Genomic DNA, 19,538 nt, shown 5'->3' with positions numbered 1-19,538 from the left:
GCTTATTGCAGATGGGGTGGTTAGTGCGTAAGCAAGGTTTCTCCGTGAGAACGGAGTGGTTTGGTAGCTTATACCATCCTGTGAGGCAGACTCAATACCCCAGCATGGGTAGCTCTTGCAGCAGGAGGAAGCTCATTACTGTAACAGCAGGCTTACTGAACTCGGTGCTGGCAGACGAATTGCTGAAGAGGGAAATGCATGATGGGCTCGCTATCTCTTCTGGAACTGATTCCAGGATATTAACAATGACCTGTAGCATCCTTTGTTGCCTGGTTCTCTGGTTCTGTAACTCCTGTCTGAGATGGCAGGATGTGTACGTGTACCTAACATGTGTTTAAAGGATCCTATGAAACACTCTGCCTAAATCAGTTCTGTACTGTCAGTGTAACAGGGTGGAGGATGGGCTTAAATCAACGACCCGCGCACTGCAAGCGAACGACGTAACCACAATGCAAAAGAGCCGTAACGGCAGGGCGTCACACAGCACTGTTCCAGGGGAACAGGACAGAACCCTTAACGGCAGGGCGTCACACAGCACTGTTCCAGGGGAACAGGACAGAACCCGTAGAACACAGCACTAAACGGCAGAACCCGGCGTCACACAGCACTGTTCCAGGGGAACAGGACAGAACCCGTAACGGCAGGACGTAACGGCAGGGGAACGTCACACAGCACTGTTCCAGGGGAACAGGACAGAACCCGTAACGGCAGGGCGTCACACAGCACTGTTCCAGGGGAACAGGACAGAACCCGTAACGGCAGGGCGTCACACAGCACTGTTCCAGGGGAACAGGACAGAACCCGTAACGGCAGGGCGTCACACAGCACTGTTCCAGGGGAACAGGACAGAACCCGTAACGGCAGGGCGTCACACAGCACTGTTCCAGGGGAACAGGACAGAACACGAATCCGACAGAACCCAAATTTAGAAGTGAGTAGTTTTTCGAGATTTACGAGTATACTGTAAATACAGTATAATCGTAAATCTCAAAAAACTACTCACTTTTAAATCTTTTGTAGTCATTTTTGTATTACTTTAGTATAAATACATGTTAATTTGGATTTATATGTTGTTTTTTTCTGACTTTATGTGAACAAAAAGACACACATTTGCCTGTTTTCCCATTGGAAATAGTGATATTTTGAAATATCACTGTCCTGGTCACAAAAGCAAAGTTTGTGGGGAATAATAGCCATTTTCTATACTTTTGAGGCATAAGCAATTAGGAAATAATACTTACTACTCAGGAACAAAAATGGTGTTACATAGTGTCATTAATGACTTTTCATATTTGTTAGCCAATGCTTTTTTAGATTGTGAAGCCCTCACTGAAAAGCACTATTTCAATGAATATTGTTATGATGTCATCTATAAAACTGAAAGGCAGAATCTGGTGCCTCCTCGAGCCTGTTGCTTGTTGCAGTTTACTGTAACATTCCCCTTTGCAATATATGAAGTACCACAAGTGCTACTCCATAATGCTTTAGATAATTCAGAATCCGTCAAACAAGAAAAGCTGTCCAGCCCTCACCTTTAAAATTGAGTGCCAATCCAGGTCAACTAGCTTCTACACTGATTGTTTTAAATATGGGAAAACTCAATGCGCTCCCCAGCACAGCCTTAAAAGGTGACCAAATCCTTCTGCAAAGTTTATTTTTGCATTCTTGCCTGGGATTAGCATAAATCCTCTCAGCTGTAGAACCCTAGCTGACTGTGATCCGTGGGATAAAAATAGAGCAGCAGGGAGAAGCAGTAATGGAGCGAGAGAGAGAGAGAGAGAGAGAGAGAGAGAGAGAGAGAGAGAGAGAGAGAGAGAGAGAGAGAGAGAGAGAGAGAGAGAGAGAGAGAGAGAGAGAGACTGCACAGCTAGCATATAGCTACTTCTCGTGTTGGCATTGCAGAACGAGCCAAGCTAATGGAGACAGACCTCTGCCAGTGTACTGGGTAAACACTGCGCAGCTGCTGACGTCAAACATCTGCCTCCGATTTCCTTTCAGCTGCATTCCTGCACTGAATGACGCAGGGGAAGGATTCACAGTGCTGTCTTTTATATTTTATTCACCTCACTGAAACCCCCAAAACTGGAAACTGAAGACCTTTATAGTGAAATACAGAAAGGAGCCAGCGTGTAATCCTCCAGTACCTCCAGGAGACCACATGCTGCAGATTTTTATAATCAAACTATCCCACTTGCCTTTCCACTGTTCATATTACAAACATGTGCAAGCAAAGAATTAACAAAGGGGGAAGCAAGACCAATTCATCATTGCTCAGAGTTCATTTGATTGACTTTTGGTTACAGAGGGAACAAGGGAACGAGGATTTTGCAGTGATTTAGAAGTCAGTGATTCTCCTAAAAGAGCCAACAGTGGCACAGCTTGCCCCCCAGTCGCTGAATCTCCAGTACTCTCCGGGCCTCAAGAAGTACTGTCTTCCCTTGTAGTTGGGCTACTCATACATGATCCAGTAGCCGTCCATCACGTTGCAGGAGCGAATGTCACGGTTGTGGAAACGATTGTGGACAGACTCGCAGTCATCACTGAACTCCATCGACTGGCCTCCGAAGTCGGGTCATAGATCTTCATTCTGTAGGAGCCACTGCTGTCCTGTTGTTAATACAGGCAGCTTTAGATCAGTCACCAAAAGTTAACTCTCAAGTAGACTGGGGCCTAGATTGAATGGATCCTTTCCTGTGTGCTTTGTAATGATATAACATGAATTTGCAGTAGTAACACATGAGTAAATGGGATTGTCTTTATGCATTGGCACCTTTTCCATGTAGTAAGGTGCTTTCATTTCAATCACCCTAACCCTAGATCTCAGAGCCTTACACAAGCCGACATTAACCGACGTTGACTATTGCTTAGTTTTTAAACCAATCGAGTGCGCAGTGAAGTGGTGTGAAAGGTCTGTTACCTCCGAGGTTTAAGGCATTACATTTGAAATAATACAATCCTCTGGTGTCGAGCAGGACTTCAGATTTTTTAAACAACGACTTACTAACTGTAGGCTACAGTATGTTTACTGATAAACTTTAGTGCAACAGAATCTGATTGAACACATTCTCGTTTCCATTGTAAACTTGCTGGACGTGAACATTGTTTTGTTTATTGTTATCTCAAGTGTCAGGATACAACATCTGAAGTATAGTAACAAGCATGCTTGTATTTTGTTCACAAATGTTATTTGTTTGTATAGTTTCTTATTTTTCATTATTTTATACTGAAATTCATGCGGCAGGACCTGATCGCTTGAGTCATTGAACAGGCTTGATAGAAAATTAGGTTTGCCATCACAGCGCTGGTATGCGGCAGGACCTCGGGATACTCTCCCCTTCTCATGAAGTACTGGTACCCCATGTAATTGGGGCGCTCGTAAATCATCCAGCAGCCGCTCTCCACACGGACGGAGTTACAGCAGCTGAAGTAGGAGTGCAGGTCAGCACAGTCGCTGCTGCACTCATAGTGGCGGCCCTGGAAGTTCCTGTCCTCGTAGAAAATGATCTATAAAACAAAAATGTTAACATTTTACTTACAATCTGCAGCTTCACACTTAATTCCTCAAATTCACACAAAAGCAGACGCCAGTGCTTTTATCTTCTCAACGCTGATGTCAAGATGCTTGCTAAAAGAATTGCACATTGCATTGAATCTCTGCTCTCTTCTATAATTTCCTTGGATTAGACACGTTTATTTCATTTTTCAACGTCAGATGTCTAATTTGGTGTTAATCTGCATTCATATGCACACCTTCAAAATCTAATAGAAAGACTGAAACTACCTTTCCCATATTGGCGTTTCAGTGCACAGGATGCTATATGAAAAGCAGTGAGCTGGCTTCTTTTATACCCTGCATGCTAAAGTACGCAGATTCTAGATGTTCTGTGTCAGCAGTGCTTTATTGTTGCTGTCCTGAAATGTTTCCCTTGTGTTTGCCTTTTCTTTGTAAAAACGCATTGTATATGTCAAAGAGTTTTTGTGAGATCTAAAATGTAAATGTTGACCCTAGAATCACCTGGAAAGCTTTTTTTGACAGGAAGATGACAGAATATTTATTATTATTTTTTACATCTCTTTTGTTTCTCTTCATTTTAAAGCAGATAATTAGCCCTATTTGTATAGTAATATAATGTAATTTCTTGCACACTTTCTGATTTTCCTGCAGAGTATTCCAAACTAATGTCATCCCTAAAAAGAACTATAAGAATCGGTCTTGTAAAATGGGCTTGAATTACTGTGGACAACAACATGCACCAATAAATCCTTCCAATTTCAAATAATTATGAGACCATGAACTGCTTATATGAATACAAAGAATAACTCCAGGTCTTTACAAAAGTGTTTAGGATAAAAGTATAACAATGTGGAAGAGACCAGGACCAGGTAGTTGTTGACATGTGGAGACAAGCTTATGAAGGAGGGAAGGAGACACTTGTATATGATGAGTGTACAGGATGGGTAACCAAGCCATGCTGCTGATATTGAATCATTGGGATACTTGATTATCCAACTATTGCTGGCCATTTACAACTCTGGGACACCAGCTTCATCAATCTGCAGCTTCACATTTAATCTGCATACAGTCGGGTTCCAATACTGTTGAGTCCATACTGTGTGTGTGTGTGTGTCTATATATATATATATATATATATATATATATATATATATATATATATATATATATATATATATGTAGTAATGGGAATGTTTATGTATATAACGCAGTTCAAGTTATGCCACTAGAGGTCAGTAGCGCCCTACATACTTACCCTCTACCTAGGATACCGTGGGGTCGAGAAAGTCCTTAGAAAAACACTAATGTGTAGGTTTCAACAGAGATTGTTCTAATAAAGACACTGTGATTAAAGTTATACTCTTGCATCTTGGATCTCGGGTTATTACATATGGCGACGAGGAAATCGGGCGACTTGTCTTAGGTCGTTGAAAACGGAGACAACGAAGGAGAAGAGACAAGTGTAGCTGCATAGCTTCGGCCCAACCTGCTAACGTTAGCGGGAGCGCTCACAGACAACGGAACATGGCTGCCACGATAGGAACAACCGCGCCGTTTGATAGTCAACTACAGACATGGGAGGAATATTGCAAAGTGCTGTCGCATTTTTTTGAAGCAAATGAGATTGACAATGGCAATAAAAAGAGAGCGATTCTCTTAAGTTCGCTAGGAAGTCAAACATATAGTCTGATGAGAAATTTGTTAAGCCCAGATAAGCCAGGGGACAAATCGTTTGACGATTTAGTTGAACTGTTGAAAACGCACTACAACCCAAAGCCCAGCGAAATAGTTCAACGCTTTAAATTTAACTCGAGAAACAAACAGGCAAATGAGAGTGTGACTGAATATGTGGCAGTGCTAAGAGAACTGGCTCAACATTGCAACTGTGGAGATAGGCTAAAGGAAATGTTATGGGACAGGTTAGTCTGTGGTATAGACGATAATCGTATTTAGCGCAGGCTGTTAGCAGAAACCGAGTTAACATTTGAAAAAGTACTGAAGCTTGCTCGGGCATTGGAGACAGCGAACAAAGACGTTCAGGATTTACAATGGCAAAGCAAAGGAAGCAATGGTGCTAACTGGAAACATGCTAGCCAGGCTACAGTGCAAAAGCTAAAAACGTGGAGGGAACCACGAACTGGTGGAACTATGAGGGCATGTTATAGATGCGGTGGTGAGCACATGGCGAATGACTGTCGTTTTCTTAAGGAAATGTGTCACAGATGCGGAAAAAAGGGGCACATCAGGAAAGCGTGCAGGGTGAACTCACCTGTGGAGAAAACCAAACCTAGAGGGGGAGGAAAACAAAAGCAGGGAAAAGTGGGAAAAAAAACATGGGGCTCATCATATTAGCGAAAATCCTGAAACAGATGCAAGTGACGGTGAAGACGTGTTCATTATGAATAATGTAACAGAGACGAGCATTCCCAAGGTAGTGCCAATCACATTACAGTTAAAAGTGAACAAGTCGGATGTATAATTTGAGGTTGACACGGGGTCCAGTGTTACAATTATGAATGAAACAGAGTACTCCAAACTAAGGAATGGGGCAAAAGTACCTGAGCTAAAGACATGTTCCCTGCATCTCAGAACCTATACATGCGAAAGAGTGAAAACATTGGGTACTGCAAACTTAACTGTACAGTACAGAGAGACTGTTAAACAGCTGCCAGTAGTAGTAATGTCTGGCAAAGGACCAAACCTACTGGGCCGCGCTTGGATTAAGGAGTTGGAATTAAACTGGGGCACTGTAAACCAGATAGGTAGAGACAAAACAACACTCCAGGATGTGTTGAAGAAACATGAGAATGTATTCAAAGAGGAATTGGGGACATTGCGAGGCCCACTGGCTAAAATATATATTGACAAAGAGGCAACACCAAGGTTCTTTAAGCCAAGACCTGTGCCTTATGCTATGAAACCGAAGGTGGAGGCCTAGCTGGACCGCCTCTTGAGAGACAAAATAATTGAACCAGTGAAATTCTCTGAATGGGCTGCTCCCTTAAAGCCTGATAACTCTGTGAGGATTTGCGGAGATTACAAACTTACTGTAAATCAGGTGTCCAAACTGGAACAGTATCCCATTCCCAGAATTGAAGATCTTTTTGCAAAGCTCTCAGGAGGGGCAAAATTGAACAAATTGGACATGAGTCATGCCTATCAACAGGTAATATTGGATGAGGAATCCAAAAAGTACGTAACTATAAACATACATAAAGGGTTATTTACTGTAAACCGTCTTCCATTCGGGGTTTCCTCCAGTCCAGCTATCTTTCAGAGAATTATGGAGGGTTTGCTGCAGGGAATTCCCCATGTAGCCATTTACCTGGACGGCATCATGGTGACGGGCAAGAATGATCAGGAGCACCTGCAGATGCTAAGCGAGGTACTTCAGAGAGTGGAGGAGGTAGGCCTACGGCTAAAGAGAAGGAAGTGTACCTTTCTGGGAAGTGAGGCTGAGTTTCTGGGTCACAAAGTGGATGCTACAGGACTACACCCACTTAAGAACAAGGTACAAGCTATCCAAAATGTACCTGCACCTACCAACATAACAGAGCTTAAGGCTTACTTAGGACTGTTAAACTATTACAGCAGGTTTTTACCTAACCTGTCAACACTGTTGGCTCCACTGCACAAATTGTTGAGAAAAGACACAAAATGGCAATGGAAAAAAGAGCAGGAGGCTGCTTTTGAGAAATCTAAAAAGCTCATGCAATCCACAGATATACTTGTGCATTACGACAGTGAGAAAGAGCTGATTCTGTCCTGTGACGCCTCCCCCTACGGGATAGGCGCAGTACTTTCACACCTCATGCCGGATGGGTGGGAGAGACCCATAGGTTTTATGTCAAGAACACTCACATCAGCGGAACAAAACTACTCTCAGCTTGATAAAGAGGGACTGGCTGTGATTTTTGGGGTGCAACGGTTTCACACGTATCTCTATGGTAGAAAGTTGACAATATGCACAGATCATAAACTGCTTCTTTCACTCTTCAACGAAACAAAGGCTGTTCCACAGATGGTGTCACCGAGGATCCAGAGGTGGGCTGTGACACTGCGGGCGTATGAGTATGTGATAGTCTACAAGGTGGGTAAGGACCACGGCAACGCAGACGCCTTGAGTCGTGTGCCACTGCCGGACACTTTGCAATCCATAGGTCTGGAAGACAGGGTGCTGATGATGGAAGACATAGCGATGGTGACCGCAGAGGAGGTGAGAGTGTGGACAGGGAAAGATTCCATACTGTCTAGAGTGAGAGAGTACGTTTTAAGGGGGTGGCCACAGCAGGGGGAAGGAACAGATTTTACACCTTATTCTGCTAGGAAGAGAGAATTGAGTGTGCAAGATGGTTGTGTCTTGTGGGAGGCACATGTCATCATCCCACAGCGAGGACGACAGGCTGTGTTGGAACAGCTGCATCAATGCCATCCAGGGGTTTCGCGCATGAAGGCTCTGGCCAGAAGTTATTTCTGGTGGCCCAAACTAGACGAGGAGATAGAGACACGGGTAAAAGCATGTAGCAAGTGTCAGGAACACCGGAAAGCACCGGCCACAGCCCCGCTACATCCCTGGTAGTGGCCAGACAGACCCTGGAAGCGATTACACCTAGATTATGCAGGACCATTTATGGGGCAGATGTTTTTGATACTCATAGATGCTCATTCCAAATGGATGGATGTTTACCCGGTAACTTCAGCAGCATCAGCTGTTACAATTGACTGTTTGCGAAAAAGTTTTAGCAATCAGGGATTACCAGAAATGTCAGTTTCTGATAACGGCACCTGTTTTGTCAGCTCAGAGTTCAAGGAATTCATGAACAAAAACGGCATTGTCCATGTTACATCAACCCCGTTTCATGCGTCTTCCAATGGTCTCGCAGAGCGAGCCGTTCAAATATTCAAGACGATGATGAAGAAAGCGGGAGAAGGAAGTATGTCAACTAAAGTGTCAAGGGTACTATTCAGCTATAGGTTAACACCTGAAACTACCACAGGACTCTCCCCAGCAGAGATGTTACTAGGGAGGAAACTTCGGTCTATGCTTGATTTAGTGCATCCCGATTTAAAGAGAAAAGTGGAACTTAAACAGAATAAACAAAAGGAACACCACGACAAGCACACAAAGGGGAGGAGTTTTGGAGACGGAGACTCTGTGATGACAAGAAACTTCAGTTATGGTCCCAAGTGGATACTAGGAGTCATTGCAACAGTGACTGGTCCTATATCTTTCAAGGTAATGCTGGGAGATGGCAGGATAGTACGCAGACACATAGATCAGATCCTGTCTAGACAACAGGACAACACCATTGGGTCAGAGGATATTGTGCAGGACACACCTGCAGAGGTTCTACAACCACCAGCTAGAGTAACCATGCCAGAGGAACTTGTTGCAAACAATGCGGACACTGTCTCAGAGCAGCTTGCTTTGAAACCAGAGGAACAAACTGGGAGTTCCCCAAAGGTGGGCAGGGACAATCAAAGCATGGCACAAGCTGTGCGTCATTCCCAAAGAACTGTCAAAAAGCCTGGTTACCTGAAGGACTTTGACTTGTAAATTTTTTTTTTTAAAAGTTTGAAATTAAATGTTTATGTACAGTTAAGGATGGACTATTTTGTGTAGTTGTTGTTACAGCAATAGTTCCGAGACATCTAGTGTAATAGCGTTACATTTTGTTTATAACTGTGTTTAAACTGTTTCCAAATTTTAGAGAAGCTGAAATCTTAAGGGGGGAGAATGTAGTAATGTGAATGTTTATGTATATAATGCAGTTCAAGTTGTGCCACTAGAGGTCAGTAGCGCCCTACATACTTACCCTCTACCTAGGATACCGTGGGGTCGAGAAAGTCCTTAGAAAAACACTAATGTGTAGGTTTCAACAGAGATTGTTCTAATAAAGACACTGTGATTAAAGTTATACTCTTGCATCTTGGATCTCAGGTTATTTTATATATATATATATATATATATATATATATATATATATATATATATATATATGGATAATATATATACAAAACTTTGATATTTGTATATTACATGTAATATGATCTGAAACAGTATATATATATATATATATAATATATATATATATATATATATATATATATATATATAGAGAGAGAGAGAGAGAGAGAGAGAGAGAGAGAGAGAGAGAGAGAGAGAGAGAGAGAGAGAGAGATATTAATGTGACCTGGTGTAATGATTGAACAATTAAATACAGGGTGCGATCTGTAAAATTTTCAGAGGGTGGGGGAGGTTAAAAGAGACAAACAACAAAACATCATGGCAAGCCTTGACACATCTATAGTACACAATTTAAACAGTTAATAGAATCACTAAGTTACTTATTTATTATACAGAATCTTCTTCTTCCTAGCGTTGTCCCGCTGGTGCAGGGTCCTCTCTTCGGATCTTTGAACGCCACTTCACTCGGTCTTGCGCCTCGTTATACAGAATCAACTGATAAAAAATCTTTAGGAATCACACACTTGCCAAATCTGCCATCATGCAAGATAAATGCAGTTATTTTTTGTGGATCCGGTCATACTTGCCAACATTTGGAAACTGTTCAGCGAGACGCTGATCATATATATTATCATATAATAGACATATCCCCCAACTCAACACCACACGACCATCATGACAGTATAAATAGGCATAATGAAGTGTTCTTACCTTTGTATAGGTTAATGATCTAATTATATTTCCCTTTTTGTCTTATTTTGGTACAGCTTATAAATCATCTTAGAAATGAAAAAGACAAGTGTTAAGCAAGGTAATTTTTTTATTTTTTATTTTCAGTAACAGATAAGACTATTTTCAAATGATCAGTAGTCAGTGATGCGTCTGAAGGACCCAATCCTGGAGCTCATGCCTCCCCAGTCGTTGTATCTCCTGTACTCTCCAGGCCTCATGAAGTACTGTCTTCCTCTGTAGTTGGGCTGCTCATACATGATCCAGTAGCCGTCCATCACATTGCAGGAGTGAATGTCTTGGTAGCGGAAACGATCGGAGACAGACTCGCAGTCATCCATGAACTCCATCGACTGGCCTCCAAAGTTTTCTCTCTCATATATCTTCATCCTGTAGGATCCCCTGTGCTGTTAAATAAAGAGGAGGTTTTCTATACATGTTAATACCAATCTACCAAACTAGAATACTGCTGACACAATAAGAAGACAATGAGGTGCCTGCTATCACTGAAGAATGCCCAGAGTATTTCACCAAGGAGACAATAACAAACAATATGCTTGCTGAGGATCTAGGATTGACCAATACAATCAGGGATTGAAATAGATTTTGAATCAATGAAAGCAAGACATTCCATCTCATTGGAATTATCCTCTAAACATTTCTAAACTCACTAATAGTGAACCCACTTGTTCTACTAACAAAGTTTTAACTTTTTGACTGTAGTGGAACTTACCTGTGGGATCATGCGGCAGGACCTGACGGAGTCATTGAACCCCATCCAGCGCTGGTAGTCGGGGTACTCTCCCCTTCTCATGAAGTACTGGTACCCCATGTAATTGGGGCGCTCGTACATCATCCAGCAGCCGCTCTCCACACGGACGGAGTTACAGCGGCTGAAGTAGGAGTGCAGGTCAGCACAGTCGCTGCTGCACTCATAATGGCGGCCCTGGAAGTTCCTGTCCTCGTAAAAGATGATCTATAAAACAGAAAAGTTAATATTGCTTAGATCATGTCATTTAAAGCAAGTAAAACCAAGGCTAAGGTTGCCACTCTCATAAACTATAAACTAACATTAAGCAGCTGACAAGTCTGTATCACTTATCCCCGGTGCATTACATTGCAATCACATACTGACTCAATGGCAGTCTGGTTCACTCGTTTTTTTCTCACACAGACTAGCAGGAGTATGCAAGCTCCTGTTAAGAACCTACAGACCCCACAGTACACCTGACCAGATTTCCTGTCAAATGAATACTCAGAGGCTGACCTGAAAATAGCTTTGCTGTAAATCATGATGCAGACAATATCGACATTTTATAATAATATTCTTTTCATTTATATTTGAATAGGAGACCCTTTAAAAAAAAGGCAGGTGAAGTTCAGTTAAGAGTTGTTGATTCAAATGACGATATATAACCTCCAATACAATCGCTAATAATAATAACATTTAAGTCAGCCCATTTTCACTTATATACTGTAAGTAAGCATATTTTGGTAAATCAAAATATTTTTTATTGCCGAAATAAGATTATTATTATTCTCATCTTGCTTGTGTAAGTCACCTGTAGATTTACAGAATGTTTGATAAAAGTGAAAGTTTACCAGCAGTTCATGTGTGCGTAAGATCGGGCGAGATGTTATTTAGCAATGAGGTTTTCCAAAAGCTCAGCATTCCAACACAGAAGCACTTGTGTGCAAATAACTGTATTTCTACCTTAATATAAATGTGTACTATGATCAATTAAATGTACTGTAATAAATATGAAACAATGTTTAATGCCTGTTTTTTCTATATAAATATATGATTTTTTTTTTTTTTTGAAAATGCCCTGCCCATCGTTTAGTGTTGTTTAGTTTACTCTAAATAGTTTACACATTTACAAAAGCACTTAAACATAGCAGCCTTTACTCTGGTACACCAGTTTGTACAATCTGCATTTTCACATTTAATTCCATAACATTCCACACAATCAGGCTTCAATGCTCTGGCGACCCATTTCCCTCCTCAATGCTGATGTCAAGACCCTCACCAAAATCCTTGAACACTGCCTTGAGTCTGAATTCCCTTGGATTAAACAGGTTTTATTCAGGATAGGCAGTCATTTTTCAACCTTATAATTAACATCATATACTTTTTAACCTCACCCCTTCCACCAGAGGGTTCTGTATCTCGTTTTTTACATGTCGAGTAGGACTACCTCTTTGCCCCTCTCCATATGTGAAACGTCTAAATCTCCAGTGGATTCCACCCTAATAAATTCTGTCTCTAGGTAATCTTTAATCTATTACTTATTTTGATTGTTTTTGACATTTTTTGTAATGCTGTCAGTGAGCATTAATACACAAACCTTTAAAATGTAAAAAAAAAAAAGACTGAAGTTACCTTTCCCATATTGCCGTATTCAGTGCACAAGATGGTATATGAAAAACAGTGAGCTGGCTTCTTTTATACCCTGCATACTAAAGTATGCAGATTCCAGATGTATTATGTCAGCAGTAGTTTATTGTTGCTGTCCTGAAATGTTTCCCTTTGTTTGCCTTTACTTTGTAAAACCACATTGTATATGTCAAAAGGTAACATAATTGTAAATCCCTAAATTGCTTGTTGAACACTTTTAGCCATTTCCTTTTGAATTCTAAGATGAAACAGTTGGCCATGGAAACCACTGGAAAAGCTGACTTATGCTGTTTGACAGTGGCATGGAGAAGGCTATTTTACTGACGACAGAGAGCATTGTGTTTACACTATGAAAATTCAAAGCACATCCACTTTTTTTCTTTAGTTTTTCTTATCTGATCTGTGTAAATGAGGTACTGTATCATTTTAATACTGTCAATTAGACATATACATGGTAATATAATAAAGGAATACATAGCAATACATAAGAATTGGCCCCGGGGGCCCATTGTGATGAAACACAGTAAAACAGAAAGTTAAAGTACAAAGTGCTTCATATATTTGCATAATTATGCGGTCTGAGTTAGGTGCTGGTGCGAATTGGTTAGTTAAGAAAAAGTGAGAGGCAAAAGTGGCTAGCAATCAGGAGCAACTGACATTCCTTTTAAGAAAACTGAAAAAACTGCAGTGCTAGCAATTGCCTTTGCTGTGACCTTAAAGAAAAAGTTATAGTTTATCACCATAGAACCAATGCAGTATTTAGAAAAATGTTGCATACGGAACTGTAGTGTTTCATTATATTTATAAACATAAATGATTTTTCTTATACATTCTACCATCCTTTTTGTATTAGAGAACTGTGATGCAGAACTTGGCTTCATTAGCTGTAGTGCTGCTCTGAAAAATGAATTCCTGTGAATGAGTGTAAATTACCTAAATGTCATTTATTAACCATGTTAAGACATGTTTGGGTTAGTCCAGTTTGAACCCACCCCAGTTCCAATATCAATCAATAATATCAATAAAATAGAAGGCTGTGCCTGTAGGATAACTCAGAGTCCCTACAAATAACTGTATATTATTAGTAGAACATAAGGAATCTTCATTGCTGGGGGAGTTTCCATGTGAGGTTATTTGCACGTGAAGTGGTGATGCCTGTGCATGTTTGGGAGGACAACTCGAGAGGATCAGGTTTGTGGCCGAAAATAACGGCCACAGAGAGAGAGAGAGCCTTGGGAGCATAAGTTGAAGGTGTCTGGCACAGATCTCTATACTCCTACATCTCTGCCGGTTTGCAGCCGTGGTAATCAGAAACAGCTGAGCTGGACAGTGTTATTATATGCCTCCTGGTTAATTATTTTCCTTTTATTTTTAATTAATAAGTCGAGTGATAAATGAGTTGAAATGCTGTTCACTACTAACGATATGCCACTGCACCAATGGACATGTAAAAATCGATTTGGACAAGAGCAGTAAAACATATTATTAAACACTCAGGCACGAGGCATTTACAAATCTTATTACATGAGCTTAACAGTGCGCTTTAAAAAGTTTCACTCAAACAAGACGTCACCTGACAGCCACGGATTTCCAGGTGAGATTCTCTAGTGTACCTGATCTCCGTGCATGGAAACCACATTTTTCCGAACTGTCTGCGAAAACAGCACGCATGGCTAATTTGCATATCAACCTCCTTCTTTCCCGTCATTTGTATGACGTCGAGTGAAAAGAGGGTCTTTTCGAGTAAAATAAACCCAGGCAGTGGAAACCCGAAATGATATGTATGCTCAATGTATCGAGAAAAATTAGAGCACACATGGAAACTCTTCCAATGCCTACATATATGTTACCTAATAAAAATACATACTGTATGCACTCACAATTCTAACTGAAAATTAAAACTGCCATACCTTGCATAACTTAATAGTACAATGCCTTAACTTTTCATAATAAACACATTGCTAATTGAATACATTCTTTTTTTTAACCTTCTCTATAATTCTATGGAGGAACTACCTTTTCCTGTTTACTGCAGTTATACCTGATATTTCATTCAAAGCGCTTCTCTGTTTCATAACTATTCTTTCTTTTCGATTTTGTTCTGAATTGTCATAGTCAGAGGAAGTGGTAAACCAGTAGATGGCAACATTGGGTTGTGCACGTATATTTACTGCACTGTTCTGTTGCAAGCTAAATAAGCACGTTCCTCTCTTTACAGAAAATGACAACCTATACAAAATAGAATTAATATAACTAAATGAATACTGATTCATATGAAGCACAGGGACAACAAGTAAAATAAGAAAAATTTGAATGTCTGATTACCTGCTAATTAAATCAGATGAGACCATATAGAGCAGGGGTATCCAACCGTGGTCCTGGAGAGCCCCAAATCCTCAGGTTTCATAGGTGTCTGTGTCATCAATGGCTACAGACCTAGAACGCCTGTTAATCTTGACTAACTAACCCAGGGCTTATCAAACTTGATCCTGGGGGCCCCTGTGGCTGCTGGTTTTCATTCCAACCGAGCTCTCAATTACTTAACTAGACCCTTAATTGAACTGATAATTTGCTTAGTTGCAGTTCAATTTACTTATAAAATGTTATAGCTAACTTGAAATATGCAAACTGTTCAAGAGCTGAAAACAAGTAAACAGGTCTAATTAAGCAAATGATCTGTTCATTTAAGGGTCTAGTTAAGTAACTGAGAGCTTGGTTGGAATGAAAACCAGAAGACCTAGTAGCTCTCCAGGACCAGGGCTGGAGACCGCTGATATAGAGCATGGGTTCAAACTGAATTAGAAGACTGGGTTGGTGGCAAATATGTTGGCGAGATGCAAACACAGTAACTTTTATACCTTGAGTTTTTCTTGGTGTGTGGTTGAGGAATTAGGGGTGTTAAACCTTAGAAAACACTATTCAGAACTTTGTATTCTTTATTTATAGCACAACAAGTTATCAATAGGTTCTAAACCATAAAGCATCTGTGTTAAAGCTAGCTAGGACTCTACACAGGAACAGCTTTCAAACAGTTCTAACTTTACTTCCCTTCTTGTCTTATTTCAATAGGGCTTATAAGTCACCTTAGAAATGAAGACACGTTTTTTAGCAGGGAAAGCTCATTTGGCCTGGCTGCTGGGAACACCCAGAGCTCCCAGGGGTATAGGAACAACCATACAGGCAAAAGGGGAGGAACAGGACTGAAATTGTGCTAAAACAAGAATGATACACCACCCAGAGATATGGGAACTCGAGGTATGGGTTCAAGCTATTATGAGGTGTCCACTCACATTCAATATACTGTAGGGACAGCTCCACCAGAACTCTATGACGCATATACGTAATTAATAAGAGATGGCAAAGCCTGTATCTGACAAGGGCAGAATTGGTTGCACACCTTCCTAAATGTCATTGCACATGAATTACAGATCGTTTTATGTGTCTACCCGTTTTGTTTGCTTCTTGGAGAATGTGGAAGTTTTTTTGGTACCTTGAGGTTCCAGGTTTGCAATGGAAGGGGTGATAAATCTTAAACCATTTAGAACTGTGTTTAAAATACCAAGAAATGGACATTATTTAGAACATGTGGTACTGTCGTTAAGTTGTAAACCAAAAAGCATCATTCTTTAAAACCAGCTAGTGCTCCACATGGGAACAGCTTTGAAACAAACAGTCCTACACTTGCTTGTCCCAAACTGTTCTGACCTATTTGAATATGGCTTTACAAAGGAGCTAATAAAAAAGACATGTGTTTTAGCAAGGAAAGCTGGGCAAAAGCTGGTGCAATCCTACCGCTTTCAGGGCAGCAGTGACATCTCAGTGCCTGCAAGGACTACATTGACCTAAACTGTTACTATTTTGTATATTGGTTGCCTTTGCTGATTGAAAACCTTCAATGGAGAGCAAAAATGTTTATCACGCTATCAAAATATGAATATATGACATAAGCACAGATTAGATTGTCTATATGTCATACCATCCCACTGTTGTCATAATTAAATATAGTGAAAACATGCCTTGTCTTTTGAAATTTCTCATAGACAGAACAGGAGACAGTTAGAGTTTATTCACTTTATTAAGAATTTGAATACTATTAAATCACGTGTTAATAAAAGTCGGCAATGCGTCTGAAGGACCCAATCCTGGAGCTCATGCCTCCCCAGTCGCTGTATCTCCTGTACTCTCCGGGCCTCATGAAGTACTGTCTTCCTCTGTAGTTGGGCTGCTCATACATGATCCAGTAGCCGTCCATCACGTTGCAGGAGTGAATGTCGTTGTAACGGAAACGATCGTAGACAGAGGGACAGTCATCCATGAACTCCATCATCTGACCTCCAAATTCAGGTCTCTCATAAACCCTCATCCTGTAGGATCCTTGGTACTGTTTAAATAAATAAATAAATAAATAAAGAACTGATTGAAAACAAAGCAGTCGACACCTCCCAGGGGTCCAGATCAGAAGCATCACAGATGCACCTTGAGCAGACATCCTGCCGCTTGTCAAACATTCAAATGCTACATTTTTGACTCCTGCATTGTATTCCCAAGCATAGGAACCCCCCAGCAACTGTAACAAACAATATGTGTTTTCACTGATTTTCTATCATGATGTGCTAATCACTTTTCTAATTAGGTTGCTGTGATTCCTGTGTAGCTATCCTGAATGTTTATGAGAACACAATTGAAGTGCTATTTGAACCTAAACTCTACCCAACATCCGATTATTTTCTTTCAGAATGGTCATCTACGAATCTGAAGGAAAGGATCTATGAAACATTTCCGATAACAGGTACAGTAAACAAAAAATAGAGCAATGAGAATGAAACTTACCTGTGGGATCATGCGGCAGGACCTGACGGAGTCATTGAACCCCATCCAGCGCTGGTAGTCGGGGTACTCTCCCCTTCTCATGAAGTACTGGTACCCCATGTAATTGGGGCGCTCGTACATCATCCAGCAGCCGCTCTCCACACGGACGGAGTTACAGCGGCTGAAGTAGGAGTGCAGGTCAGCACAGTCGCTGCTGCACTCATAGTGGCGGCCCTGGAAGTTCCTGTCCTCGTAAAAGATTATCTAAAATAAACAAATTAATGGAATACTATCAGAAAACGGGTTCAATTAAAAATAATGTTTTATTATCTTCTTTTTAATATTTGTAATAAATATGCAGATGCTAAGATGCACAATATTGTAGTGAACCTTACCTTCCCCATTGTACTGGATTACCGTGGTCACTCTGTACCACAGATAGCGATAGTTTCCCCTTTATACCCTGGAGAGAAACTCAAGCATTGTTATGCAAATCAATCACATTTACACATCAGCTTTTTAAAGAGAATGCGCTGCTGCCAATCAACAAAAGATCTGTGTGTTCCTCGTCAGCAAAGCATGCACCCTTTCTGTCACTGGCACAAAGGATAATGACAATGTCTCTGGGTTAGTGTTTGAGGAATTCTGTACAGTGTGTTTGTCATCAGTTCACATGATGTCGTTCTGGAAAGGTAAAGCTGCTTTCAGATTGTTTTGATGGGGTTTATTTCACCAGTAGCTGGTTTAGTAGTTTTAATGGGGTATGTTGCAGAAGCAGTTTTCCTAATTAAAGCCTGCGCTCTCCAGCTTTGATATTTTGAGTGAAATCACATATCTTATGCACAAATAAATCAATGAATGAAAAATACACATGATTATCCTTAAATTCAAGCAATGAACATGTTTCATGTTTTCCCTGTGTTTTTTTAATGTATTTATTCAAATTCCATGTTTATGTATTATAATTTTGGTAACACTTTACATTAAATGTCTAACAACTCTGTATTTATAATGCAGTTAGATTTAACGACCTGTTTAATTAGAAAATGAAAAATGTTGCCAGTTACTAGCACCTTTTGTAATTACACTGTATTTACACATGCTGCTGTCTATTTACAATATTATTAAAAGAATGCATTCCATTACAGTGTATCACAGCATATTTAGAGACACCTAATGATAAGTATGACTTTAGTTAATACAGTTTACCCCACTTAAGTGAATATCGTTTAAGTGTGTGTCCCACCTCTAGGTGTATTAAATTCTTAAACCATTACCGATGCTGCATCACTAAATTGACCCTGTTTAAGTGTGATATTGTAAGATAACTGAGCATGTGTGATGTGCATTGTGAACTGAGGTAAACAGGCACAGGCCCAGTGTCAAAAACGCAAATGTTTTTAATATATCCTACACTAAAATGGTTGCAAAAAAGGAAACTGAAAGACTTTTCACTGATAGACTCTAAAGGACTATGATGTGCTAGGTACGTTGACAGTGGTCAATATTTGTCAGTTGTTGGTAGGTAATTGGTCTATTCTTGGTAGTTAATGACCACTTTGTCAGTTTAGACAGAAAGGACAGAAGATATTCTGTTATGGCTGCTACTTTTATAAAGAAGAAAATCAGGCAGAATGTAACCAACAAACAACAAACTACCTTTCATAATTAGGACATCACATTAATGTAACACAAAACCATCTTTATGTTTTGTTTTAGACTGGTGATTAGTAGGTGCTGAAATTAGGGCTGGGTTCAAGTTAGGGTTACCATGTAACTCCATGTAAGCAACGACAGGCTTTTCAACTCTCGCCCCAATTCATTCTGGTAAAGTGTAGTTCTTCTATGAGAGCTACCTGAGACAGGTAAAATGTACTACAATATATTACGCTATGAGTTGAAAAGCCTGAACTATCCCAAACTATCTTAGTGTATAATTGCCTTTAAATGTGTTAAAGCAATATAGACCACGGTAACATTTGCATTTTAATCAGTTTGCAAAGTATTTGCATTTGACAAAATGTATTTCATCAATTTTAAATGCCTTTCACAAATGCATTTGAATAATCTATCAAATGCATTTAGCAAATGTTTAACCAATTCCAAGTGTAATTAATGGT

The 19,538-nt window shown here is 40.3% G+C and overlaps 1 protein-coding gene and 2 pseudogenes across 1 annotated transcript; all 3 read right to left on the bottom strand.

Annotated features, from left to right (window-relative positions):
- Positions 1-1,914: 1,914 nt before the first annotated feature.
- Positions 1,915-3,790, bottom strand: LOC121322732 (annotated as a pseudogene).
- A 6,555-nt stretch (positions 3,791-10,345) lies between these two features.
- On the bottom strand, positions 10,346-14,248 carry LOC121322992 (annotated as a pseudogene).
- Positions 14,249-16,682: 2,434 nt separating this feature from the next.
- LOC121322721 (gamma-crystallin M2) lies at positions 16,683-17,879 on the bottom strand. Its single transcript, XM_041262965.1, has 3 exons — positions 17,814-17,879; positions 17,440-17,682; positions 16,683-16,990 (listed from the first exon to the last, which is right to left on the bottom strand). Exons 1-3 carry the CDS (start codon positions 17,820-17,822, stop codon positions 16,715-16,717), a joined length of 528 nt encoding a protein of 175 aa, XP_041118899.1. The 5' UTR covers positions 17,823-17,879; the 3' UTR covers positions 16,683-16,714.
- Positions 17,880-19,538: the final 1,659 nt, after the last annotated feature.

Source organism: Polyodon spathula, chromosome 11 (genome assembly GCF_017654505.1).
Source record: "Polyodon spathula isolate WHYD16114869_AA chromosome 11, ASM1765450v1, whole genome shotgun sequence".
Classification (NCBI taxonomy): domain Eukaryota; kingdom Metazoa; phylum Chordata; class Actinopteri; order Acipenseriformes; family Polyodontidae; genus Polyodon; species Polyodon spathula.
The sequence above is the reverse complement of the archived record's forward strand: the minus strand, read 5'-3'. Positions and strand labels throughout refer to the sequence as shown.

Excerpts from the sequence above, each read along its gene's own strand:
- LOC121322721 (XM_041262965.1), bottom strand. Across the intron at positions 16,991-17,439 it reads CCTGCCGCATGATCCCACAG|TACCAAGGATCCTACAGGAT; the intron begins GTAAGTTTCATT and ends TTATTTAAACAG.